Genomic DNA, 27,149 nt, shown 5'->3' with positions numbered 1-27,149 from the left:
AAAAGGGACCTGCCTGAAGAAAAGGAAAAGGGGAGAAAATGATTTGATAAGCAATGTTTAGAAATCATCAATCTCTACATTACCCAATACATATCAAAGTGTAGTTTCTGGCTTGAGCTGGTCTCAGCTACCCAGATGTTAACAGCAAAGAAAAATCATTGATAGATGCATTTTGGGTTGTAAGTTTATATGCCAGGTCACCTTCCATTTTCTCAAATATGTTTTACCCACAGTGTCAGCATTTTGGCTAATGGCCAGTCACTCAGACCAAACCCTGGAATCATCTAGACTCTTCTCTCTTTGCCTCGCTATTGCATGCAACCTGTCAGTAATCCTGACAGTTCTCCCTTCAAAATATGTTTATAAGCTGATCCTTTTTCATCACCTGTTCCCAAGGACTGAAGCTACAGATAAAAGATTACATCAAGGCATTGACTGTTGGGTATAGATCAAGGCCATCAATAGAACTTTCTGCAGTGATGGAAATCTACACTTTTACTATCCACTACAGTAGCCACTGGCCACATGTGGCTATTGAGCACTAGAAATGTGAACACTGCAACTTGTAAACTGGCTTCTTAATGTTATTGAGACTTAAATAGCTATATGTTGGTAGAGGCTACCATATTGGACAGTGCAAGTCTAGCTAATGAAATAAGTTTTGAGTCCCACAGTATGCAAGGGATTTGGAATTTGAAGTAGGTGGGACCTGCACCCTGGGAGAAGAAAGAAACAGGTCTCTATGACAACACAGTGTGAGGGCCTGGGTAGTGACAGAATGAGAGGGCACTTGAAAGGATGAGACGTCATGGGTTATAGACAGAGGGTAGCCAGTTCAAGAGGAGCAATGACCTCATCGTGGCCAAAGGGGTTATTGCTGAATCAGAGAGGAGGAATCAAGTAACAGTGGCATGAGAAGACTAGGTGGCTCATTGAATTAGATGATGGTGTGACACCAGAATCCATCAGTTAATTTTTTGAAGGTGGCAATATCTGATGTCAAAGTCTGTTGGTTTGCAAACTGGAGCCCATACTCAAGGGCAGGGAGGGACTGAAGAAGGCAACAGACCACTCTAGACTGGTAGGTGGCAGGTTTAATAAACAAGAGAACTTATTTACAAGGCTCACCTTGGGTGGCTATGGCACAAGTAGATTTCTGTACTGCCCACTGGCCAGAATCTTAAAAGTTTCTATAGGCCTTAATTGGGTTCAGTCACATACCCTACCACCACATTTCTACCACCGGGCTATATTCTTAGAGAAGCTTCTGGGAGTGGGGAAGGTGAGCAGACACGCATTCATTCCAAGGACAGGGGAGGGAGTATGGAGCCTGTAGTTGGCCGGATCCAGCTTAAGGGTTAACTGGTTTTCAAGAACTATTTAAGTTCTTGATGACCTCCTCCAGTAAAGTCATCGGTTGCTGGGCAGCAGTGACTAAAGAAGGAACGAGTTTGAATACTTACAAAATGTAAAATAAGAATTTTATTTTCTTTTTGTGTGATGGAGGTCAATAAAAGATAGCGTTGAATGTGGTCCTTGAATTGAAAGCAGGAGAATTTGGCCTTCTAAAGTGCACATAAGATTACAACATGTACGTTTATATCCCAAACTCATGTTTGGGAAATGAAAGTTTAGAATATTTATTTGGACCTCATGAAATCTTATAACTTATGGTCATAAGAGTTCATATTGGGAAGGATGCTCTGTATATGAGGGCTGCCTGCTTTTGGTATTTTTCTCATCCCAGCCAACTTTGCTGAATTTCTTGTTGCATCATCTGTGAAAGTCCCATGGAGGTTCTTAAGATAGTGTTTTGTTCCATAGGCTTACTTCACACCAGTGGGGCACAGCCCTCTTACAAGCTTTGGTTTATCCAGGTTGCTGATTTGAAGCAGCACATGCCTTTTCCTGACATCTGTAGTTCATCTTGGACGTAGGCGTCCGCAGAGAGGACGTATCAATAATACGTGATATTACTGGCCTGCTAACATCGGTTCCCCAGTGCCCCCATACTCGCCTCCCGGGGGAGGTAAGAGAAAGAAGCTGAGAACATCCAACCCCAGGCTGCCTTAATAAGATGCCACAGACAGAGGGGCTTCAGCAGCAGAAATATATTTTCTTACAGTTCTAGAGGCCAGAAGTCCAAGATTGAAGTTGTTGGCTTATGTTTTTGCTGAGAATGCTCTTTTTGGCTGCTCGCTTCTCTCTGTGTCCTCACAAGGTGGAAAGAGCTCTGGTCTTTTCCTCTTTTTTGTAAGGGCAACAGTTCCACCCTTAGAAGCCCCACCCTCGTAACTGCATTTAACCTAAATTACCTCCCTGAAGGCCCCATGTCCAAATATGGTCACCTTGGGCATTAGGGCTTCAGCATATGGATTTGGGGCAGAGGTGGGGCCAGGGATGGGGGTATGAGTCAACACAGTTGAGTCCGTAACACTCATGCATGCGCAGGTATAGCACAGCACGACTTGTGGTTTTGTATTTTCTGGACATAGAACTTGTTAGTACCAAGTTCTGCTAGAGAACAAACCCACTAACATGTGACAGTATCTGTCCCTCATTATTGTCCCTTTTTCTCATGTCGAAGATGCTTCCGTCTAAAATGTAGTTTAGATATTTGCCGATTAGCATGTGACTAGCGATAGAAAGACTTCCTACACAGTCGTTGTATAAAGAGAATAAGAGGTGTTGTACGTAGGATCAATAAATCTGTAGGAAAATGTGCACTGTACTTGTTGCCAAAGAGAAAACAAATCAAAGGGATGCATTTTTCTATATCAAATTGGTAAAAGCAGGAGAAGATAATAGAGGCCAGTCTTGTTCACATTGTGGGGGGGGGGGGGGGACATTCTCATGGGCAGATATGTTGAACCAGCCTGGCGGCAGGGAAACTCGTTCTGGCTCTCCAAAGTCTGAAACCTGCACTGGTTCCTCATTCCATCAACACCACTTTATCTATTGAAAATGTCACAGACATAACAGTAGGGTAAAAGTTACAAATAAGAGATAGTAAAGTATGATGCCTTACGAATACTAAGTATTCGTGACATTTTAAAACTGTAGAATCATTTTTGTTGACATAAGACACAGTTCATGCTATGATGGTGAACAAAGTTTAAAAACACATCGAGAATATTACATTAGGACTCCATTATGTAACACTCATTACATAGAATGTGTTCAATCAGAAAAAAACATTCTGTCAGAGAAGCCTAAACCAATACACCAACGTAAATATACTTATCTCGGGTGGCAGAATTACTTGAGGATGCCTCTTCCTTGGTGTTGGGTTTTTTTTTTTTTCCTTTCTTATTGTCTCTCTACATTTTCCAGATTTCCTGGATTTAACACAGAATATCTCCTCATTTTGGTGGATTAGTTCTAATTAAAACTAAAGCACTTGGCGATTTACTGCCAAGTCAGAAGGCTTAAAGCTTTTTACACTTACCATTAGGCAGTCCACAGCTTGGTTGCCGTAGTCTTCACGTGGCCCTGCCTCTCTTCTTGTGCTGTGAGCTCAAAGGATTAGGAGTGGAGGTCGGGCAGTCTTACTCATACACAGGGATGGCCAACGGTCGAATTAAATCTGGGTGTGAAAAATCACGAGCCATGGAAATGATTCCCAGTCATTTCCATTCATGCACAATGGCTAGCCGTGACTCTGGATGGTGGGCCTTGAAGGCCTTGAAGCATTCACTTTTTTTCTGTCATTGCTGTAAGGAGAAAGGGGGGGAAGTAAACAGACTTAATTATTCCTTACAGTGTGTGGGTCAGAGTTGTCCGGTGCCTGAGGATTTACCTTGATTCAATGCCTATTAAATCCCACATTTTATTATGACCGGTTACCCTCCTACTTTTAAGAGTAACATTTTAGAGAAATTGGTGTGTAGACTAGCATTTATGAGGCAGCACCACAGGTAATGGGAAATAGGCCAATGCATCACAGGACTCTAGGAATAAAGAGGGAGAAAACCCGGGTTCTAGGCCCAATTATATAAATAACTTAGAGACTTTAGACAATTTCTTTGTCAAAAAATATATCGATAATAATGCTGGTCCAAAATCTAGATTCACATGGACCTGACAAAATTTGGAAAACATGAAAGCTAAAATAATTTAAAATATGTAAGACTCATCCTTTCCCATCTTGAGGGCGTCCCCTTTGGAAGAGGTAGAGTCCCCTTTGGAAGCCAGTGACATGGATACAGGCGGAGATGCAAGGCCGGGGAGGGGGGTGACTTTGCATGTAAGAACTGCCATTTTCCTTTCTTCTTGCTTTCTGCCTTCCCCCCCCTTCCCCCCATTCTCACACTTTTCCTAATTAGAAGGGCTTGGCTTCCAGGCTCTGTTACCTGGGCACAACATTTGTTGATCTGTTTATCTAAATCCTTATAATTATAAGGCTTGATCAAACAGGATACTACGTGTGAAAGCAAGTGGAATATAAAACTGTGCTTTATTATTATCTTCTCAACCCCACCACCATAATTATTTAAATCACTTTCTTTCATCTTGTTAGTATCCATCACCTAAAATACCTTCTGGTTTTTAGCCATGGTTACGTTTTGCCAAACTATGTTTAACTTGATCTTTACTCTTTGCTCGAATCTTGCTTGCAAATATTATTTTCCCGAAACCTCCTATAAATTCTGTTTGTAACCGATTTATCTTTTCAGTGCTATTCTAATCGTCGTTGATATTATTATTACAATTTTTACTTAAAAAATGACAACAAATCAAAACTAATTTGGAAAGTCCAGTGAAAAAATTAGATGACCACCTTTTTCATACATTTTAAGGAACATTCTATAATAGAACCTGTTTCAGATAGCATAGCCCTAGTTAATAACTGCTAGCAAATATAGGTAATATCACAGTGCAAGGGTTCCTATGAAAATGATGTTGTTGACTGGAAAACCCAGGCTGCTCAGATACAGTAGAACAGGAAATACTCTAACATTCACATAGCACTGGTTCCCGGAGGGGCATGTGATATGATAGTTGGAGGCAAGAAAACCACCTTTATTTACTCCCAGACTTTTATTTGAATAGTGGTTTTGTAGTGCTCTGGTAAAAATTGTTATTGGTTAATTATTATTTCCCCTGCTAATGAGCACTGCTAGATTATATATATAATGAGTACTTTAGTCTTATTTATTTGTTAGGCAAAGATAACGGGAAAAAATAACTTTCGGGATGCTGTTTTTAACCTGTACAATGGTGTCCATTTATGAATTGAGCTGATGTTATTTGAGTTTCTTCTTTCTTTTATAAACTCAGAAAAAAATAAACTGTGGCAAATGAGCCTTGGCAGCTTTAAAAAGCTTTCATCTGCCGTAGGTCACAGAGAGGGAACTTGGTAAATATTTGTGGAGTGGGCTAGGTATTTAGTATTCACAGTACTAATCTTCTTATGTTAATTCATGAATTCCCTTAATTATTTCTAAATTATTGATCATTTATTTTTGTGATTTCCTTATAAAGGGGAATATTGAATAGATTTTCTTTGAGATGGAAATACACCAATACACAAGTAATAAAATTATGTAAAACAGAAATAAAATAGTAGATCAGCTGGCTTTTTTTAAAAAAAAAGACTCAGTACTTCATTTCTTTTCTCTTTTTTTTATTTCTTCTTTTTTTTTTTTTTGCTTCTTATTATTTCTTCTTCCACTTACTTCAAATACAAAACAGAAAATTGTGAGTGTATCTTAGAATTTGGTTGGGGTGAGAAAGGAGAAACGATTCTGTTTACTTGTATTGTTTCCTATTCTATAATGATGTCGTGTGCCTTCTCTGTAGTTCATAATTTTCATTTTTCCCAAGGGGAGTGCTTAAGGTTCCTGACAGTTGTATCTGTTTGCCATGGCGACATCTCACATCGCATTCAACATGTCCCTCTGCATTGCAGGAGCTATGCCTGTCCCAGACCAGCCTTCGTCCACCTCAGAGAAGACCAGCTCCCTGAGCCCTGGCCTGACCACCTCCAATGGGGATGGCTCAGAAACGGAAACCACCTCCTCCATCCTCGCCTCGGTCAAAGAGCAGGTAGAAACGTTCCACTTTTGTGACCTACTTATGGGCGCACTTTAGAACTTGTTCTTTCAGGTGAACCCGTGATGACTCAGCTACGTTGGAAGAAACTTATGATTTTCTGGCCAAATGTTGGTTTTTGGCATAAAAATATTAAAATTGGGTTATAATTGCCATTGGAGAGTGGATTCATACGTTTTATGTTTTCATTCATGATTTAGGCACTTTTCGTTGAGAAATATTCCACAGGGGGTAAAAAACAAACAAACAAAAACACTTTACAGTCAAAATTCCCTATATGGGTGAAGTTTTGGAAGATTTGGTGATGGACCTTTTATTTAATACTGCTAAATGCTGAGGCCAAATAATTGGTCTTTAGAAAAGATAAAGTCTAATCAACAATCAAAATATATCCACAAGTCTAAAAAATTAGTATGTGTGACAGCAGATGAATTCTGTTTTGGGTCCAGGCGAATTGGTCTTTCCAGTATCTCTGAGATAGATCTGGAAGAACTGTGTTTTAGAACTTTCCCTATAAAACTAACTAAAATCTGAATGCTTCTTCCCCCGACATTACTTTGCCTTAAAATGAATAAGTAAATAAAGCCTGAAGTCTTAGATCAAAAAAACAACAACAAAAAAACCGTTTCAGAAAAGTTATGTTTCTTGTAAATAAAGGGTGGCAAATAATCAAAGAAAGCTGGAAAAGCAAGATTTTTTTCTCACTTCTTTTAGCATGTGCTAGAATATAAATCATAATTTTTTAAAGAAATTGAAAAAGCATCCTGTGTTTGGTTTATGTGATTCAGGGATGCTGAATAAGCAGCAGAAGTGGCCAGGCTATCAATAGAGTAGCTGAGGAAAGATCCATTGACAGAAGGGATCGATGATGCTCTCAGTCAAAGTGTGCCCTCGGGTCAGGAAGTGTATGACTAAGTGGGTACACAAAGCAAGTTGAATAGAGTAATTGGATAATCTGGTTTTTGAAAATGGTCTGTAAGCAGGAAATTGAGGCACAGGCCGTATTCCTTGATGAGTTTGCTACCAGAAGCACACTCATGAGCGTGCTCTTTTTAAGGAGTAATTGAAGAAAGGAACGAAGGTTCATGCCAGTTCCCATACTCAAGATAGTGCTTTGTTAAAGTTGGTCTATGCCACGGTTTCTTACTCAGGTATGATCTGGAAGTCTTTGGGCCAGTAACATTGGACTAGTGACAAAATATAAAACAGGAGGAATAAACTGAACAAGAAAATGACAAGACCTGTCTGATGAAAGGTATAGCATTTTATCAGAAGACATAAAGTAATTAGGAATAAATGGCAAGGTATGCTATGATCCATAATAATATCACTTTCTCCCAAATAAAGGTATAAACTTTAGGCTATGGTAGTAAGGATCTTACGGCTGATTGTCTCTTTGACAAACTGGAATAAACTATTGTAAAAATTACATGGGAAGGGTAAGTATATGAGAGTTACAAGGAAATTTTTGGTAGAGAGATTTTACCTTACCAAACATACTCATCACTATAGTGTCCAGTGGGTCCAAAATGTTCTCTCTGTAGGACATAACTGAGGGTTCATAAACACAAGGACACATTCAACATAAAATCGTAGAAAAAATAGGCCAAGAGAAAATATGTGCCAAAAATACGATGAAGTGTTGATACAGTTAGTATATTAATGCTTCCTAATGTTGATGAGAGAAAAAGAAATACAGAATAGAAAACCAGGCAAAAAATATGAACAGCAATTCACAGAAGAAAAATGCAAAGGACCAATGAATACATGCAAATGTTTTATACTCTACTGATCAGGGATATAAAATTCAAGATAGAAATGATTTTCTTTAATCTACCAAACAGACAAACATTCAAAAATAGTATATATTGTAATCTACCTAAGGGTTAAGGTTTGAGGAAATTCACATTCTTTGTCACCTCATATGGAAATGTATATTGCTGTAACCTTTGTTTAAAATAAAATGTTGCTATGAATTGGCATTTATAGTGTTCAGTAGCCTTTGATTTGTTGTGCCTAGACATAGATAGTATAGAAATGGGTGACCTAGATCATAAGGTTTTATGTATATGGGTGTTTATTGAAAAATTATCTAGGATAGAAAAAATAGAACAATAATGATAAGTTGAAAAAAAAGGTGTATCTTTTTTAATGTTTATTTTTGAGAGAGTGAGAGAGCATGAGTGACTGGAGGAGGGGCAGAGAGAGAGAGACACACACACAGAATCCGAAGCAGGTTCCACACTCTGAGCTATCAGTACAGAGCCCGATGCGTGGCTCAAACTCATGAACTGCGAGATCATGACCTGAGCCGAAGTCAGATGCTTAACCAACTGAGCCACCCAGTTTCCCCAAGGTGTATCTTTTATATAAAAGCTATATCCTTTTTATGTAGTTATTAATAAAATGAGTTGGAGCTATATATTATATCTTTGAAAAATTCCGTGAGGACTTTAAAAAACAACATAATAAATATTTTTGTTTATGTTTATGAACATCTAGAAAAGTGTAGGAGGAAATAAATCCAACTATCAACATTGGTTACCATATGTGTTTCCGATTAGATGGAGGTAGAGTATAGGGAAGATGATCACAAATGAGAGAAAGAATTGGGAGATTGGAATAGATATTAGTTGGATACTAGGAGATGCTACTTCTGCTGAGATAGTGATGTTTGTAGTCGAGAGAGTGGATAAGCTGCTTGAAGCAAAAATACATTGCTATAAATAACATGGCCTCTCCAAATCCTTGATGCAGATTTAATAAAAACTTATTGTGAAGAGTTTTTTCAAATAATTAAAATAAGTCCAGCGTTCATTTTTGGATGGCAAAGGTTAGATTCTTTGTGGCAGGAAACTAATGTGAACAGGTGTGACAGTCTGTCCTGGAAGCCGAGTAGAGGATCTGGAAGCCTCCGCATCAGAGGCTCAGGCATCATCAGGTCCTGTGGGCAGCGTGTGCCCATGTTAAGGCCAGATCCACCAGCAGCCAGGTCCATGGACTTCCTTGGGTGGCCTGGTGCAAACAAGCAATTTTTTTCTTCACTGAAGATTTTCGTCCTAAATTATTTTTAAGGTTTGCATCATTTCTTTTCCTGAGGTCTAGGCTATTGTCTATGGAGCCAAAGCTAAGTTAAATATATCTGAAAAAAAAAAATTAGCTGAGATGAAAGAAAACTGACTTTGGCCATTAAATGTCTTTTATGATTTTAATAATTATGTACATAAAATATTTATAAATATGTTCATTTGCCTATTGCTTGCCTGGTCCTCTTTGGTGCTAATGGGAAATAGCTTTCTTGACTAAAAGTCCTATTTATTAAGTTAGAAAGTTTGAAGGAAGAAATTTTATGGCATCACTCTTATGTGCTACCCCAGTGCTGTCTCCTTGGACATCAGTTCTGCAGGAGAGAAGTCATTCTTTATCACAGCAGGCATATATTCTGAGCTAACTGCCAAGTGATAGGTTGCATAATTTATTTACTCATTCATTAAACGTATTGAGCACTTTATATATGCAAAGTACAATAACGATGAAAGAAATACATGTATAAAGAACACTCAGTTTGACAGTTTATTGGAATAAGTTGTTATGGAGAGTAATAATGTAAGTTTTTAGACAGGCAGTTAACATTGCATAGAAACAAATTCTGGTTTATAACCACAGAATGAGCTTAAGTCATGCCAAGCCCTGTGTCATGAAATGTGTCCACATGACATGTATGGCATGACTAAGATATTTGTAATCTGAGTCCTAGAGACCTTGCACCTAAGCAGTCATGGGTTACTCCATGAAAAGGTGTTCATTGATTTATTTCTTTGTTCTAATTTCCCATCTTGATTGCTTTTAGCTGGTAAATTTTACACTTTCATATTAACATAAATAGAACCATGATTTATGTTATACTCTATGGGTAATTTTCTGTATTTCAGACACATCTGTCTCATTTCCAAGTTATCAAGTTTCTCTATGGGGCATTAAGAGAGAGGGACCTAATTCCTATTTCCTCTCCTGTAAACAAGCGTCCTTCAGCAGAAGAGGAGGGGGGTGGGTGGAGGACAAGCATGTGATGACTTCGTTCATGTGATTTGGATACATAACTTAGAGCGGGTGATTGATAGCCATTCATTATATATAGCAGCCCCAAACGTGGGGTGTCTTAAAGGGGTGAGAACAATGAAGGGATTCTTTTTTAAGGATGGTAGGTATCCCTACGATGATGGCAGTGACTTATAGAAAGTGAAGTTTATGACGCTTGAAAGGGGGGGAAATAACAGGGAGAAAAGTTACTGGGTAGATGAGAGTGAATGGATCTAGTGCATCAGAGAAAAGAATGGCTTTTGGAACAAAGACAGTTCATCCATGAGAATGGAAAAGAGGCAAAGTGCATGGTCTCAGGTCACCCGATGGCTTGGTGTTGGAAACTGTGGTATTTCTTCCCCTCTCTTCAGATGAGCACAGTCATCTTGTTTGAGTTGGACTTGTTTGGAGTGAGCTGGGCTAAGCAGAGGTGGGGAGGGGAGGCATTGGAGATGAGGGATGCAAGACAGCCATTATACCGATGGATCTTGGAAGTGACATAGAGTGGAAGCGGGGAAAGAGAAATTGTTAGTGACAATGCATTCGCAGTGAGTGTGCGCAGATGGTGATAGCTTGAGAGCTGTGTGCTCAAAATCAAGAATTAGAAAGTCATGATTGTTAATGTTTAGACCTAGGTTGTGACTCTTTGAGATGAGATCAAAATGAGAAATGAGAGCAAAATTTTTTTGACTCTGGGAAAGGTGGTGGGGAGTCATGACAATGCCAGGACAGTGGTCTCCAGGAGAAGGGACAGTGCTCGCGTCGCCCATGTGGAGGGGTGTGACTGTGAGAAGCACGATAATGTTCGCTTGTGGTTGCCTAAGAGTAGTAGTCCTGGTGTTTGCCCGTGTGTTTTCATTGTTTTTATTGTCACAGTGCTGGTCTACACAATTAGATAAGAATGTATATTCGTTTACACTATGTAACCTTGTCTTTGTATTTTGCCTTAAATCAACATGGTACCCCTTTGCTCTTAAGAAAACCATGACTTTCCTAAAAATATATTCATTTCGAAAGAATATTTCTTTTCCTTCAGGTAACTATTGTTTCATTTGATCATCACACAGTTCCAACGCTGGCATCCAAATAGTCTTCTCGTATAAGCTAGAAAAATACAGGACATTTTAAAGACCTTTAGAACTCATATAGTTCATTGATCTTTGTAAATTATGACTCAGATAAGTGTGTTTTTTGTAGTAATTCAACCAGTGAAGTACATTTAAAAATGAATAGGTTACATAGAAATTGTAGGTATATAACAGTATATGCCAGTGTCTCATTTCATTGTATTTTTCAGTAGTGTTTATCAAATGCCAACACTGTGCTTAGAACTAACCTTCCCTGGGTGATACACAAATCTGAACTCTGACTTCTACTATTTAGCGGTGAAGTTAGAAGACAAACCTATATAGAAATGTATAAAACATTTAAAAACTTATAGACAAAATTTTAAGGAAACTCTCTAGTCAATTTACTTAAAAACTCCAAGTAATTTATACTAATAAGAACATTCCTTAACTTGACAGTATTTATAACCCTAGACACTATTGCTACAGTAATTTCTCTTGTTTTTTGTTTTGTTTTGTTTTGTTTTTTGTTTTTACTTTGCACAAGGATTGCAATCATGTTCTTGATTTTAGAGGAAATTTTTGGTACCATTATTTCAAATACTGATTATTTTCTAGGTGGTAAAACAGAAGATTTCTTGCTTTTAATCACTTTTGTTATTATTTTTAATAGAGGGGAAAGTAGGAGTGAAGACATTCCTGACCTCCCACTATGGGCAAAGCTACTGCACAGAGTACTTTATACATGGTATGTCCTGTGAAGGCACGAAACAAGCATTTTAAAACATTCTTCTTACACGGAATCTAAAGAAATCTTGATATTTTACATTGACTCATGGTGAGGATAGCATGCCTTTATTTTTATTTTGTTTCTTTTATTTATAATTAAAAAAAATTTTTTTAATGTGTATTTATTTTTGAAAGAGAGCGAGAGAGTGGGGGACGGGTAGTGAGAGAGGGAGACACAGAATCGGAAGCAGGCTCCAGGCTCCGAGCTGTCAGCACAGCACCCGACACGGGGCTGGAACTCACGAACTGCGAGGTCATGACCTGAGCCGAAGTCAGACGATCAACTGACTGAGCCACCCAGGCGCCTCTATTTATAATTTTTAAATTCCATTAGCTCTGTATAAAAAGCATATGATTGGGAAAGAGCACATTATAAAATCCTCCTTTAATTAGTCTTTGTCCTGTGCCACATGTCATTGCCAAGTCTTTCAGCATTGGTAGTGTTACTGTAATGTGGAACAGTAGTTTCTGATAACATGATGTGAAAAATGACCTGTGATGATTAATCACTTTCCAAACTATGTCTTGGGAAAGCATCTTATGAAAGTAATGACACAATTATCATCCATGAAAAGGAGGAAATTAAAACACCTTTGGGAAAGGTCAAGAAGATAGGGAAGGATTATCTGCAAAGACTAGTGAACTTTATATTCATGTAGTCAGAGAAAAAAGAATTCTATGTATCAAAGTGCCACAAGTGGAACTCTTTCCATATATTAAAATTAAAATGAGAATTGCTCGATGATTTTGAATTTATTTCTTGTTTCAAGCCAGATGTAGATTGAAAATGGGGGGAGAAAGCATGTTTTCCCCCTTGCTTTCATTGTTAGAACATAAACCATGGTAGGAACAGTCATGACCTTTTTCGAGATGTGAACTGAGCTATGAAGTTGCAAGCCAGGAGTCTGCGGATCTGGGTCCTGGTAGAGGGTGTGGTTTGGAAGAAGGAAGGGCAGATCCTGGAGTCGGCAAGGATCAGAAAGCCTTGTGGATGGATATCGCATGCACAGACATGGTGCAGACAGGCTGACCAGACTAGGTGTTTAGATTCGCAGCAAGCTAAAGAAGGAAATTAAGTGGTGTATGTAGCAGTGTGGAGCTCCAGGTAGGAAGGAAGGGGCCTGGTCAGGTGACAGGGGGTTGATGGAACTTGCTGGGTATGAAACAGTCTATTTCTTTGTGGATCCTGGATCTGTTACATTGCAAAAATGATGACTGAAGCTTGAAAGAGCGGAGCAACGAGTGTCCTAAACCGCTTGTCTAAGGTCTTGGGAATTGGTGCTAGGAGTTCTAGTCACTGGTGAATATTCTGGAAGTGTGGATGGGTCATCTCCCTCCCTTCCTCCTCCTGCCTGCCATGCTCTTTTGTGTATATTCTGTTCTTGCCTGTAAGTTATTTTGAATTTTTCCCTTAACATTTGACTTTGTAACGCTTCTCAAGACACACATATACTTATCTACCTTTTTAATCACCCCAAATTCTAAGAATTAATTCGTTTGGATGCTGTCTGTTCTGTTCCCTTTGAAGCTATTAGGAGTTGGGTTTTTCAGGCACTGGAGGCTATGATGGGAAAAGTAAAAATGGACTAAGCTTTTATATGCTAAATTAGAAGATAAGCTCTTAGGGGCGCCTGGGTGGCTCAGTCGGTAAGGTGTCCGACTTCAGCTCAGGTCATGATCTCACAGTCTGTGAGTTCGAGCCCCACGTTGGGCTCTGTGCTGACAGCTCAGAGCCTGGAGCCTGCTTCAGATTCTGTGTCTCCCTCTCTCTCTGCCCCTCCCCTGCTCATGCTCTGTCTCTCTCTCTGTCTCAAAAATAAATAAAAACATTAAGAAAAATTTAAAAAAAGAAGGCAAGCTTTTAATATGTGGGGTTTTGTAACATGACATTATAGTGCCTTTCTAATGCCTCTTTTATATTTATCATTAGAATTCATTGCTAAATATTCATATGTGAAATCACATTGACCATTTTAATATGATATCTTATAAAGTTTCTATGAATTTTCCATTATAAAGTAATTCATGCACATTGTAAAAAAGTTTAAAAACTCAGAAAGGAATGAAGATAAAAATTTTATTTGGGAGTCATATTGCAGCTAGAGATTGGTGTAAATATTTGGGAAGGGCCCTTCTAAGATTTTTATATGAATATGTAATTATTTATACAACATTTTTATTTTCCTTTATAAATTTTTTATACTTCCTCGTATACTTAATATTATAGTAAGACTATTTTTCATATCACTATTGTATTAAAACCTAAACAGATACACTGTGAGTTAACATTATAATTTTATTGAACCTTTCCATCTTTGTTGATCTCCTAGGTTGATTCAATTTTCTCAGAATGAAACAAAAATGCCATGTCACACTTCCTTGTACATAAATCATTGGGTCTACTTTGACAGAACCTGCCTGGAGCAAAGTTTTGAGAAAGACTTTAAAGACCCTTACAAACTCACTGGGAAAATATGTCATAATTAGTTACTGATAAGAGCCACAGGCAGGACTTACAAAGCAGGAGCTCCAGGGGTATTAGTCAGTGCCCTTGTACAGGGTTTGCAAAGTAGGAAGTTAACAAGCAGAATATTCTAGAGGGAATAAATGGGGGAAACATGTTCAGTATTCAGAACAACTGAACCAAATATGGTGGAAACAGTAAAGATAAACATATAAAATACGATAGGACAAGAAAACATTGTTAAATAGTATCTCAAAATCACAAAAATGTTTTTATTTTTTTTTATTTTTTATTTTTTTTTTTTTATTTTTTTATTTTTTAATATATGAAATTTACTGTCAAATTGGTTTCCATACAACACCCAGTGCTCATCCCAAAAGGTGCCCTCCTCAATACCCATCACCCACCCTGCCCTCCCTCCCACCCCCCATCAACCCTCAGTTTGTTCTCAGTTTTTAACAGTCTCTTATGCTTTGGCTCTCTCCCACTCTAACCTCTTTTTTTTTTTTTTTTTTTTTTCCTTCCCCTCCCCCATGGGTTTCTGTTATGTTTCTCAGGATCCACATAAGAGTGAAACCATATGGTATCTGTCTTTCTCTGTATGGCTTATTTCACTTAGCATCACACTCTCCAGTTCCATCCATGTTGCTACAAAAGGCCATATTTCATTTTTTCTCATTGCCACGTAGTATTCCATTGTGTATATAAACCACAATTTCTTTATCCATTCATCAGTTGATGGACATTTAGGCTCTTTCCATAATTTGGCTATTGTTGAGAGTGCCGCTATAAACATTGGGGTACAGGTGCCCCTATGCATCAGTACTCCTGTATCCCTTGGATAAATTCCTAGCAGTGCTATTGCTGGGTCATAGGGTAGGTCTATTTTTAATTTTCTGAGGAACCTCCACACTGCTTTCCAGAGCGGCTGCACCAATTTGCATTCCCACCAACAGTGCAAGAGGGTTCCTGTTTCTCCACATCCTCTCCAGCATCTATAGTCTCCTGATTTGTTCATTTTGGCCACTCTGACTGGCGTGAGGTGGTATCTGAGTGTGGTTTTGATTTGTATTTCCCTGATAAGGAGCGACGTTGAACATCTTTTCATGTGCCTATTGGCCATCCGGATGTCTTCTTTAGAGAAGTGTCTATTCATGTTTTCTGCCCATTTCTTCACTGGGTTATTTGCTTTTCGGGTGTGGAGTTTGATGAGCTCTTTATAGATTTTGGATACTAGCCCTTTGTCCGATGTGTCATTTGCAAATATCTTTTCCCATTCCGTTGGTTGCCTTTTAGTTTTGTTGGTTGTTTCCTTTGCTGTGCAGAAGCTTTTTATCTTCATAAGGTCCCAGTAATTCACTTTTGCTTTTAATTCCCTTGCCTTTGGGGATGTGCCGAGTAAGAGATTGCTACGGCTGAGGTCAGAGAGGTCTTTTCCTGCTTTCTCCTCTAAGGTTTTGATGGTTTCCTGTCTCACATTCAGGTCCTTTATCCATTTTGAGTTTATTTTTGTGAATGGTGTGAGAAAGTGGTCTAGTTTCAACCTTCTGCATGTTGCTGTCCAGTTCTCCCAGCACCATTTGTTAAAGAGACTGTCTTTTTTCCATTGGATGTTCTTTCCTGCTTTGTCAAAGATGAGTTGGCCATACGTTTGTGGGTCTAGTTCTGGGGTTTCTATTCTATTCCATTGGTCTATGTGTCTGTTTTTATGCCAATACCATGCTGTCTTGATGATGACAGCTTTGTAGTAGAGGCTAAAGTCTGGGATTGTGATGCCTCCTGCTTTGGTCTTCTTCTTCAAAATTACTTTGGCTATTCGGGGCCTTTTGTGGTTCCATATGAATTTTAGGATTGCTTGTTCTAGTTTCAAGAAGAATGCTGGTGCAATTTTGATTGGGATTGCATTGAATGTGTAGATAGCTTTGGGTAGTATTGACATTTTGACAATATTTATTCTTCCAATCCATGAGCAGGGAATGTCTTTCCATTTCTTTATATCTTCTTCAATTACCTGCATAAGCTTTCTATAGTTTTCAGCATACAGATCTTTTACATCTTTGGTTAGATTTATTCCTAGGTATTTTATGCTTCTTGGTGCAATTGTGAATGGGATCAGTTTCTTCATTTGTCTTTCTGTTGCTTCATTGTTAGTGTATAAGAATGCAACTGATTTCTGCACATTGATTTTGTATCCTGCAACTTTGCTGAATTCATGTATCAGTTCTAGCAGACTTTTGGTGGAGTCTATCGGATTTTCCATGTATAATATCATGTCATCTGCAAAAAGCGAAAGCTTGACTTCATCTTTGCCAATTTTGATGCCTTTGATTTCCTTTTGTTGTCTGATTGCTGATGCTAGAACTTCCAGCACTATATTAAACAGCAGCGGTGACAGTGGGCATCCCTGTCGTGTTCCTGATCTCAGGGAAAAAGCTCTCAGTTTTTCCCCGTTGAGGATGATGTTAGCTGTGGGCTTTTCATAAATGGCCTTTATGATCTTTAAGTATGTTCCTTCTATCCCGACTTTCTCAAGGGTTTTTATTAAGAAAGGGTGCTGGATTTTGTCAAAGGCCTTTTCTGCATCGATTGACAGGATCATATGGTTCTTCTCTTTTTTTTTGTTAATGTGATGTATCACGTTGATCGATTTGCGAATGTTGAACCAGCCCTGCATCCCAGGAATGAATCCCACTTGATCATGGTGAATAATTCTTTTTATATGCTGTTGAATTCGATTTGCTAGTATCTTATTAAGAATTTTTGCATCCATATTCATCAGGGATATTGGCCTGTAGTTCTCTTTTTTTACTGGGTCTCTGTCTGGTTTAGGAATCAAAGTAATACTGGCTTCATAGAATGAGTCTGGAAGTTTTCCTTCCCTTTCTATTTCTTGGAATAGCTTGAGAAGGCTAGGTATTATCTCTGCTTTAAACGTCTGGTAGAACTCCCCTGGGAAGCCATCTGGTCCTGGACTCTTATTTGTTGGGAGATTTTTGATAACCGATTCAATTTCTTCGCTGGTTATGGGTCTGTTCAAGCTTTCTATTTCCTCCTGATTGAGTTTTGGAAGAGTGTGGGTGTTTAGAAATTTGTCCATTTCTTCCAGGTTGTCCAATTTGCTGGCATATAATTTTTCATAGTATTCCCTGATAATTGTTTGTATCTCTGAGGGATTGGTTGTAATCATTCCATTTTCATTCATGATTTTATCTATTTGGGTCATCTCCCTTTTCTTTTTGAGAAGCCTGGCTAGAGGTTTGTCAATTTTGTTTATTTTTTCAAAAAACCAACTCTTGGTTTCGTTGATCTGCTCTACAGTTTTTTTAGATTCTATATTGTTTATTTCTGCTCTGATCTTTATTATTTCTCTTCTTCTGCTGGGTTTAGGCTGCCTTTGCTGTTCTGCTTCTATTTCCTTTAGGTGTGCTGTTAGATTTTGTATTTGGGATTTTTCTTGTTTCTTGAGATAGGCCTGGATTGCAATGTATTTTCCTCTCAGGACTGCCTTCGCTGCATCCCAAAGCGTTTGGATTGTTGTATTTTCATTTTCGTTTGTTTCCATATATGTTTTAATTTCTTCTCTAATTGCCTGGTTGACCCACTCATTCGTTAGTAGGGTGTTCTTTAACCTCCATGCTTTTGGAGGTTTTCCAGACTTTTTCCTGTGGTTGATTTCAAGCTTCATAGCATTGTGGTCTGAAAGTATGCATGGTATAATTTCAATTCTTGTAAACTTATGAAGGGCTGTTTTGTGACCCAGTATATGATCTATCTTGGAGAATGTTCCATGTGCCCTCGAGAAGAAAGTATATTCTGTTGCTTTGGGATGCAGAGTTCTAAAGATATCTGTCAAGTCCATCTGATCCAATGTATCATTCAGGGCCCTTGTTTCTTTATTGACTGTGTGTCTAGATGATCTATCCATTTCTGTAAGTGGGGTGTTAAAGTCCCCTGCAATGACCACATTCTTATCAATGAGGTTGCTTATGTTTATGAGTAATTGTTTTATATATCTGGGGGCTCGGGTATTTGGCGCATAGACATTTATAATAGTTAGCTCTTCCTGGTGGATAGACCCTGTGATTATTATATAATGCCCTTCTTCATCTCTTGTTACAGCCTTTAATTTAAAGTCTAGTTTGTCTGATATAAGTATGGCTACTCCAGCTTTCTTTTGGCTTCCAGGAGCATGATAAATAGTTCTCCATCCCCTCACTCTCAATCTAAAGGTGTCCTCAGATCTAAAATGAGTCTCTTGTAGACAGCAAATAGATGGGTCTTGTTTTTTTATCCATTCTGATACCCTATGTCTTTTAGTTGGCGCATTTAATCCATTTACATTCAGTGTTATTATAGAAAGATATGGGTTTAGAGTCATTGTGATGTCTGTATGTTTTATGCTTGTAGTGATGTCTCTGGTACTTTGTCTCACAGGATCCCCCTTAGGATCTCTTGTAGGGCTGGTTTCGTGGTGACAAATTCCTTCAGTTTTTGTTTGTTTGGGAAGACCTTTATCTCTCCTTCTATTCTAAATGACAGACTTGCTGGATAAAGGATTCTCGGCTGCATATTTTTTCTGTTTAGCACACTGTAGATATCGTGCCAAGCCTTTCTGGCCTGCCAAGTTTCAAAGGAGAGATCAGTCACGAGTCTTATAGGTCTCCCTTTATATGTGAGGGCACGTTTATCCCTTGCTGCTTTCAGAATTTTCTCTTTATCCTTGTATTTTGCCAGTTCCACTATGATATGTCGTGCAGAAGATCGATTCAAGTTACGTCTGAAGGGAGTTCTCTGTGCCTCTTGGATTTCAATGCCTTTTTCCTTCCCCAGTTCAGGGAAGTTCTCAGCTATAATTTGTTCAAGTACCCCTTCAGCACCCTTCCCTCTCTCTTCCTCCTCTGGGATACCAATTATGCGTATATTATTTTTTTTTAGTGTATCACTTAGTTCTCTAATTTTCCCCTCATACTCCTGGATTTTTTTATCTCTCTTTCTTTCAGCTTCCTCTTTCTCCATAACTTTATCTTCCAGTTCACCTATTCTCTCCTCTGCCTCTTCAAGCCGAGCCATCGTGGATTCCATTTTGTTTTGCATTTCGTTTAAAGCGCTTTTCAGCTCCTCGTGACTGTTCCTTAGTCCCTCGATCTCTGTGGCAAGAGATTCTCTGCTGTCCTGTATACTGTTTTCAAGCCCAGCGATTAATTTTATGACTATTATTCTAAATTCACTTTCTGTTATATTATTTAAATCCTTTTTGATCAGTTCATTAGCTGTTGTTATTTCCTGGAGATTCTTCTGAGGGGAATTCTTCCGTTTGGTCATTTTGGAGAGTCCCTGGCGTGGTGAGGACCTGCAGGGCACTTCCCCTGTGCTGCGGTGTATAACTGGAGTTAGTGGGCGGGGCCGCGGTCCGACCTGATGTCTGCCCCCAGCCCACTGCTGGGGCCACAGTCAGACTGGTGTGTGCCTTCTCTTCCCCTCTCCTAGGGGCGGGATTCACTGTGGGGTGGCGTGTCCCGTCTGGGCTACTTGCACACTGCCAGGCTTGTGTTGCTGGGGATCTGGCGTATTAGCTGGGGTGGGTGGGCAAGGTGCACGGGGGCTGGAGGGGCAGGCTTAGCTCGCTTCTCCTTAGGTGATCCACTTCAGGAGGAGCCCTGTGGCAGCGGGAGGGAGTCAGATCCGCTGCCGGAGGTTTGGCTCCGCAGAAGCACAGAGTTGGGTGTTTGCGCGGAGCGAGCAAGTTCCCTGGCAGGAACCGGTTCCCTTTGGGATTTTGGCTGGGGGACGGGCGGGGGAGATGGCGCTGGCGCCTTTGTTCCCCGCCAAGCTGAGCTCTGCCGCCCGGGGGCTCGGCAGCTCTCCCTCCCTTTGTCCTCCAGCCTTCCCGCTTTCCGAGCAGAGCTGTTCACTTCTGACCTCCCAGACGCTAAGTCGCGCTTGCTGTGGGAACACAGTCCCTCCGGCCCCTCCGCTTTTGCCAGCCAGACTCGGGGGCTCCGCTTGGCCGGCGAGCCGCCCCTCCGCCCCGGCTCCCTCCCGCCGGTCCGTGGAGCGCGCACCGCCTCGCCGCCCTTCCTACCCTCTTCCGTGGGCCTCTGGTCTGCGCTTGACTCCGGAGACTCCCTTCTGCTAATCCTCTGGCGGTTTTCTGGGTTCTTTAGGCAGGTGTAGGTGGAATCTAAGTGATCGGCAGGACGCGCTGTGAGCCCCGCGTCCTCCTGCGCCGCCATCTTCCGGAACCCCCACAAAAATGTTTTTAATATAGACACTACATTTCATTAAAATGTACATATTTTTATAAAATATAAATGACATACTTCTGTTAAATCTTTATGTAAAACTTATTTCATGAGATTTGTAAGTAATGACTGTTACTCTAGTAATTATTTCATCCAGCGTCTTCTGTTGATGACCAAAGAAACTCATTTTAAAATGGTATTTAATTTGCTTACCTCAAGCCATATAAGAAATTGCCATAGAACTAAAATGAGAAAATTAGCTTGTTTTATTCTGAATCCAGTGCTCTTTTCACTGTACTGCATTCTCTCTCAATTCAGGTATAATAATGGGGCTTCAATGTATTGTCTAATATTTCTCCCAAAAAAACATTTCTCTATGGCCAAAGTTTGCTGAGGTCAGGTTAAATGATGCCCCTGCCTGCCTTGCTCTCATTTAACTAGGAAAAGAGAGGCAGACAACTTCATATCAATTTGATCTGCAATATATTTTTGCAATCTGAAGGAATCATGAATGAGATTCTAAACAAAAGGAATTCACACGCCTAGGTGGCTCAGTTGGTTAAGCGTCCGACTTGGGCTCAGGTCATAATCTCACGGTTCGTGGATTCGAACCCCTTGACAGGCTCTGTGCTGACAGCTCAGAGCCTGGAGCCTGCTTCGGATTCTGTGTCTCTCCCTCTCTCTCTGTTCCTCTCCCCATTCACACTCTGTCTCTCTCAGTCTCCCAAAAATAAATGTTAAAAAAAAAAATCAAGGAATTTACGCACCTCATTGTTAATGTGTGTAGAGAAAATGTGGTATGAAACAAGAACTGTGAGCTCAATACCACAGCTTTCTTTTCATTGAACATTCCTGTTTCCAAGAATCAGTGGTGTGGACGGAAGTTTTCTCTAGCATGCATCAGTGACACAGGTAAACACGCCCGAGGCAGCCCATCGATCATGTTCAAGTTGCTGTCATTCAGCTGCAGTCATTAAAGGAAAATGTGCAGGTTCATGCCCCAGGCTCTAAATGAGCTGGCTCCATGGCCTGCTGCCATAAAAAAAACCTGAAGATCAGCATCCTCCTCCTTGATAATGACAAGTTCTGATTTTCACATTCTTCACAGCGTCTCCAGAAGTAGCTGGACCACTTGCCTAATTACTAGGAGACAGAAGGACTCAACAAGACCAAAACAAACAAAAGTCGCTTAGGACAGGTAATCCTCAGCATTTAGTAGCCAGTTCTAAAGAGCTGCATTCAGCAGTCAATAGATGTTACCTGGGGGTGCATTTTACAGCTTAGACGGGTATCCTGGAGGGTCTGCTAGGTGCAGGAGTTATGTTCAGAATTAAAAATTAGAATTACATTGGGGTGCCTGGGTGGCTCAGTCGGTTAAGTGTCCGACTTCAGCCCGGGTCACGATCTCGTGGTCCGTGAGTTCGAGCCCCACATCGGGCTCTGGGCTGATGGCTCATAGCCCGGAGCCTGTTTCCGATTCTGTGTCTCCCTCTCTCTCTGCCCCTCCCCCGTTCATGCTCTATCTCTCTCTGTCTCAAAAATAAACGTTAAAAAAAAATTAAAAAAAAATTAGGATTACATTGAATTCAATCTAAGATCGTGTCATAGTTGTAGGCAAAGACGAGCAATCCCGCGTGCAGTTTGGTGCTGCTGTCTGCCCTGTTTTGGGAAGCAGAACTCCGAGGTGTCAACCAAGGGCATTTCAATCTTTGAGTTGTTGTGAAACTTTTAAAGTGCAGTTGTGGTCCTGTAGGTCAGCACCGGTACTCTCACCTCTGCCCAGACAAGAGATCGGCTGTGTCCGGAGCCACCCATTGGTGAACACAGACACTTCGAATAAATGATACCCCAGGCTTCAAATACTTGTCAGCCACCTGCCTACCTTCTGTAGACCTCCTGTCAAAACGAGAGACTGTTTATGCTGAAAATTAATAATCTAGGGTGTAAATTCTTTCTATTTGGGGAGCCCTCACGTATCACGAATGGCATCTCAGCCCTCTTTGGGCATGCCTTCTAAAAACATGGCTTTAATAATACTGCAGGAATAGGGTCTCTTTATGGAGACCCAAGATAAGAAATTACCATGCCGAGGATTGCCTGGGTGGCTCAGTCGTTGAGCTTCCGACTTCGGCTCAGGTCGTGATCTCTTGGTTCATGGGTTCCAGCCCTGCATCGGGCTCTGTGCTGACAGCTTGGAGCCTGGAGCCTGCAGCCTGCTTCAGGTTCTGTCGCTTTCTCTCTGCCCCTCACCCACTCATACTCACTCTATTTCTCTCAGAAATGAATAAACATTAAAAAAAAAAAAGAAATTATCATCCTGAGGGCTTTTCAACCCTTCTCACGCTGTTGTCACTTGATTTAATGTCAATGAAATATTTTAGTATTACATGCATATTGCTACTAAAATAATGATAATAGTAATAATAAAAATTGTGATTCTTTTTCTGAGAACTGATTAATCAATTAATTTCTGGAATAGGTTTGTGGCTGGGTCCCCCCCCCCCCCCCCCACCTTACTGTCGCGTTGCTGCCCAAGAACAGTAGTGCCTGCCCGACACAGAGAATGAATCCAGTGTCTTTGTGTGGAGGGTATGCGTTCATTAATTGACTTATTATTTTGGTTTTTTTCTGTTCCATTTTAGCTGAAAACTGAGTGCTTTGCTTACTTGTAATAAAATACCTGTTAGGGTTTCAGTTTCTTCAATCAGTGTTTTTATTTTTTTATTTAAAAAAAACCTTGGAGAGAGAGAGAGACAGACAGAGAGAGAGACAGAGAGAGAGAGAGAGTACATGTGAGTGGAGGAGGGGTAGAGGGAGGGAGAGGGAGAATCCCAAGCAAGCTCCATGCTGAGTTTGGAGCCTGATGTGGGGCTCAGTCCCACAACCCCAGGGTCATGACCTGAGCCAATATCAAGAGTCAGAAGCTTAATTTACCGAGCTGCCCACACAAGGCGCCCCCACATCCTTGTTCTTGTATGTCTTTTTTTTTTTTTTTTATAGTTATCCCTGTGGGCAGAGGTCATTCTTTGAAATGAAGTGCTAGCCCAGAGCCTAGTGACACATGGCAAACCATTCTGTAGCATATGTTATTCTATATTCTACAGGATCATAGATTTTAAAATATTTAAATAATACATTTAAAAATATTTGCAGTATGTTTATAGAGTAGATGCAATAAGCTCCTAAACATGAGTTGTTGTAAGCCCCAGCATTCCCCGGGGCAGCACCAAGGCCTGTGAAGAGTCTAGAAGGCAAGTGATGTGGGGTGTCAGATGGGAGAAACACTGATGAACTGTCTTGGAGTGGGAAGGAGGTTGGTATGAGCTGCCTCTAAATATTTGGTATGGGGAACAAGAAAACTTTTATTAGACAGATGTTACCCAACTGAGAAGAGAATTAGGATAAAGGATCAAAACTGGCAGATAGCAGGTTCAGTTTTGTACCAGACATGATCCTTAGTTGCAAACTTAAGCAACTTGAAGCTGAAAAGGAATAATTCAATGACAGGTAACTCTTGAACTATTTGGAAGGCCCAAATAAAATGGTCAGGCTTGGGGTTCGTATTGCTAGAGTTAATGACCAATTTTATTCCAAGTCTACCCTGAGAATGGGTTCAAAAGGTGGAGACTTTCAAACATGGAAGAAATCTCCTCAATGATGCTGGCAAATGACAAATTTAGGGAAGTACCAAGGAGTACAACTAATCACTTTTCTGTCTCTTCGGGAAATGTGCTAACGAACAATGATCAGTGGCAGACCTTTGACCAGTGGGTGGCAGCACAGAAATGTACCATGGCTGCTTGTAAATGTGCTGTTATTTGACACCTGTAGCCTTGGGTGGCTCTGGGTGGGCCTTTTGCTGCCAACTTCATTCATTGCCTTTCCATAGGATGCCCAAAATATATTATTGTTTTTCTTTTTTCTTCTTGTCTTTTCTTTTTGGTTTTCTCTTCTCTTTCCTTCTCTTCTTTCCTCTCCTCTCCTCTCCGCACCAGTGCGTAGCCCAACATGGGGCTTGAACTCATGACCCTGATTTCAAGACCTGAGCTGAGATCAATAGTCAGACACTTAACCAACTAAGCCACTCAGGCACCCCTATTTTATTCTTTTTCTGACCAGGATATGAAACTAAGATATGGCAATCCTAGGAAACAAGGATATGAAAAAAGTTGGAAAGACTATGTGCTGTAATATTACCTAAAATAACAATTAAAATAAAATCAGAACTGCCCAGAAATTCAAAGAAAGAAATAGTGAATCCTTTAGTTATTAGAATTAAGGAGAATCTGAATGAATGTCTGTCAGGGACTCACGTTTGATACAAAGTTTAACTAAATGAACTCAAGTTGCCTCCACATGTTAAATGTTTTTGAGGTCTGGTATTCACTTGTTAGTAAATAAAATTTGTTAATTAGTATTCCATCACTAAAGATAAATATTGCAAATTATTTTTTAAATATTGGCATAGTTTAAATATATGCAGATTTTTTGTATCTGCTAAGAGTCTTTTCTCAGTTGTCTAAGGTATTCATAACTTCTAAATAATTTGGTGTCTATCAACAGACTGATTATTAATATGTAGCATTAGAAACTATTGCCTTTGTCGTGAGTCCAGTTAAAAACTTGAGCTAAGACATTTGATGAACCTTTGATAACCTGGCGAAAGGGCAGTAGGCATCACTGGGCTAAAAACGTTTCTTCCAGTTTCAAAGACAAGTTAAATTTTCAGAGCTTCTGCCATGGCACAGAGTAAACTGGTAGTGGCTCCTGAAGTAAAGTGGGTCATCTTGTTTTGAGGATTTATTCGTAAGTGGATATGGGATTTAGGCCAATATTTGATATGGTGGGAGAAGTGATATACTTGGCATCAGTACATTTGATTCAAATTCCTCTAGCATTTTCTTACTACATACCCTTTTAAGGCATGTAACATCTCTCCAAAATTAAGTTTAATTATCTACTGAAATGAAGAGTCTTATATGAGAGTTATGATGGAATGTGTGCAAATTATAACACAAATTGTACAAACATGTTAGTTAATAAATTTACTATGACCCCATGGAAATCTGTGCTCCCTAATTAGTTTATATCTGCTTAATGAATTTCTCTTCACCAGTCTTTGTTTGACAATTAAACATATATGCAATCTCAAACTTTGGATGAATTCATGAAACCCAAAGGTAAATCTGGGGGTTTCTTTGGTCCCTTAGCAGTTTGTGAGAGAGGAAGAGGATACTTGGCTGAGGATAAACCATAATAAATAAGCCTTTAGAGTTTTACTTATGGTCAGAATATCACATGCGACGTAATGCTGAAGAGACAGTATAAGAGGTATTTTGAAGCTCCTGATTACACTTAATTATATTAACTTTCTAGAAGAATATATAGATCATTTTTCCTGTCGCTTTTCTTTTTCTTTTCTTAGAGAGAGAGTGTGCGTGAGTAGGGGAGAGGAGCAGAGGGAGAGAGAGAGAGAGAGAGAGAGAGAGAGAGAGAGAGAGAGAGAATCTTCAACAGGCTCCATGCTCAGTAGGCAGCTCAACAGCAGGGGGCCTCTATCCCACAACCCTGGGATCATTACCTGAGCCACCAGGTGCCCCCCCCGTCACTTGTCTTAATTAAACTCTTTATAAAACAAGAAAGAAACAAATGGGTCTAGAACTCTTGATAATCAGGTCATTTGTATTGCTGTGATTTAAAAGTCGTCTGAAACCACAGGCATGGACACATGCCCCAGCACGGGTGAATGCCTGATGTCAAGAAGTATGGATAAATCAGAGAAAGCAAGATGTGTGTCTCATCCTGGTGTGCTCCTGGGTCTATTGTAATTGAGAGAAGGGAGAGGTCTTTCCTACAGAAGCAGGAGCTCAGAGCCAAAGAGGACTGGAAGAATGTTAGGTCCCAGGGTTTACATAAATCTTAGGCCAGTTAGGATTCTCACAAAATGTGATAGGAGATTCCAGGTAGTCCTAATTATTAATTCAAGGATATTAGCCACTGCTTGAATTATATTATGGAAAGTGATTCTGTGCCCCTCTGATGTATATCCCCCTTCTTTTTTATACTGGAGAAAGGGACTTCCACAATTCCTGGACTGTAGAAACTATTCCTTGTGCAGTGGTTACACTTTTAAAAATGACATTATTTTGTCAATTAATAATATGAGTAACAATAGTAATAAATTTCATTCTTAGCCACCAAAGTTGAATTAATTATGTAAAATCCATTCCAGGAGTTCTGATGTTTCACTGCTATTGGGCTATTTTATGTAAGTGAAAGGAATGCACCCATTTTATTCAGATTTGGGGAGTATTTAAGAAAGTGTTAATGGTAAGTTTGGTGAAGGCTACTTTCTGCCTTTTCCAAAACTCTCTATTTGATAACAGAATTTCTACTATCGAGACTCTAGTACTTTCTAACTTAATAACTGATGGTGATTCAGTTTTAGATTGA

The 27,149-nt window shown here is 39.8% G+C and overlaps 1 protein-coding gene across 4 annotated transcripts in view; it reads left to right on the top strand.

The window, feature by feature from the left end:
* The window catches only part of CTNND2 (catenin delta 2), a 957,890-nt gene that overhangs the window by 159,667 nt on the left and 771,074 nt on the right, over window positions 1-27,149 (top strand). For all 4 annotated transcript variants that reach the window (XM_060634364.3, XM_060634362.3, XM_078444403.2 and 1 more), the window contains exon 2: window positions 5,912-6,048. In XM_060634364.3, the coding sequence (XP_060490347.3) occupies window positions 5,912-6,048 (137 nt within the window). The remainder of the gene's footprint in view (window positions 1-5,911; window positions 6,049-27,149) is intronic.

The sequence above is a fragment of the Panthera onca genome, chromosome A1 (genome assembly GCF_046562875.1).
Source record: "Panthera onca isolate mPanOnc1 chromosome A1, mPanOnc1 haplotype 2, whole genome shotgun sequence".
In the NCBI taxonomy this organism is placed as follows: domain Eukaryota; kingdom Metazoa; phylum Chordata; class Mammalia; order Carnivora; family Felidae; genus Panthera; species Panthera onca.
This window is presented reverse-complemented; position numbering and strand designations above follow the sequence as displayed.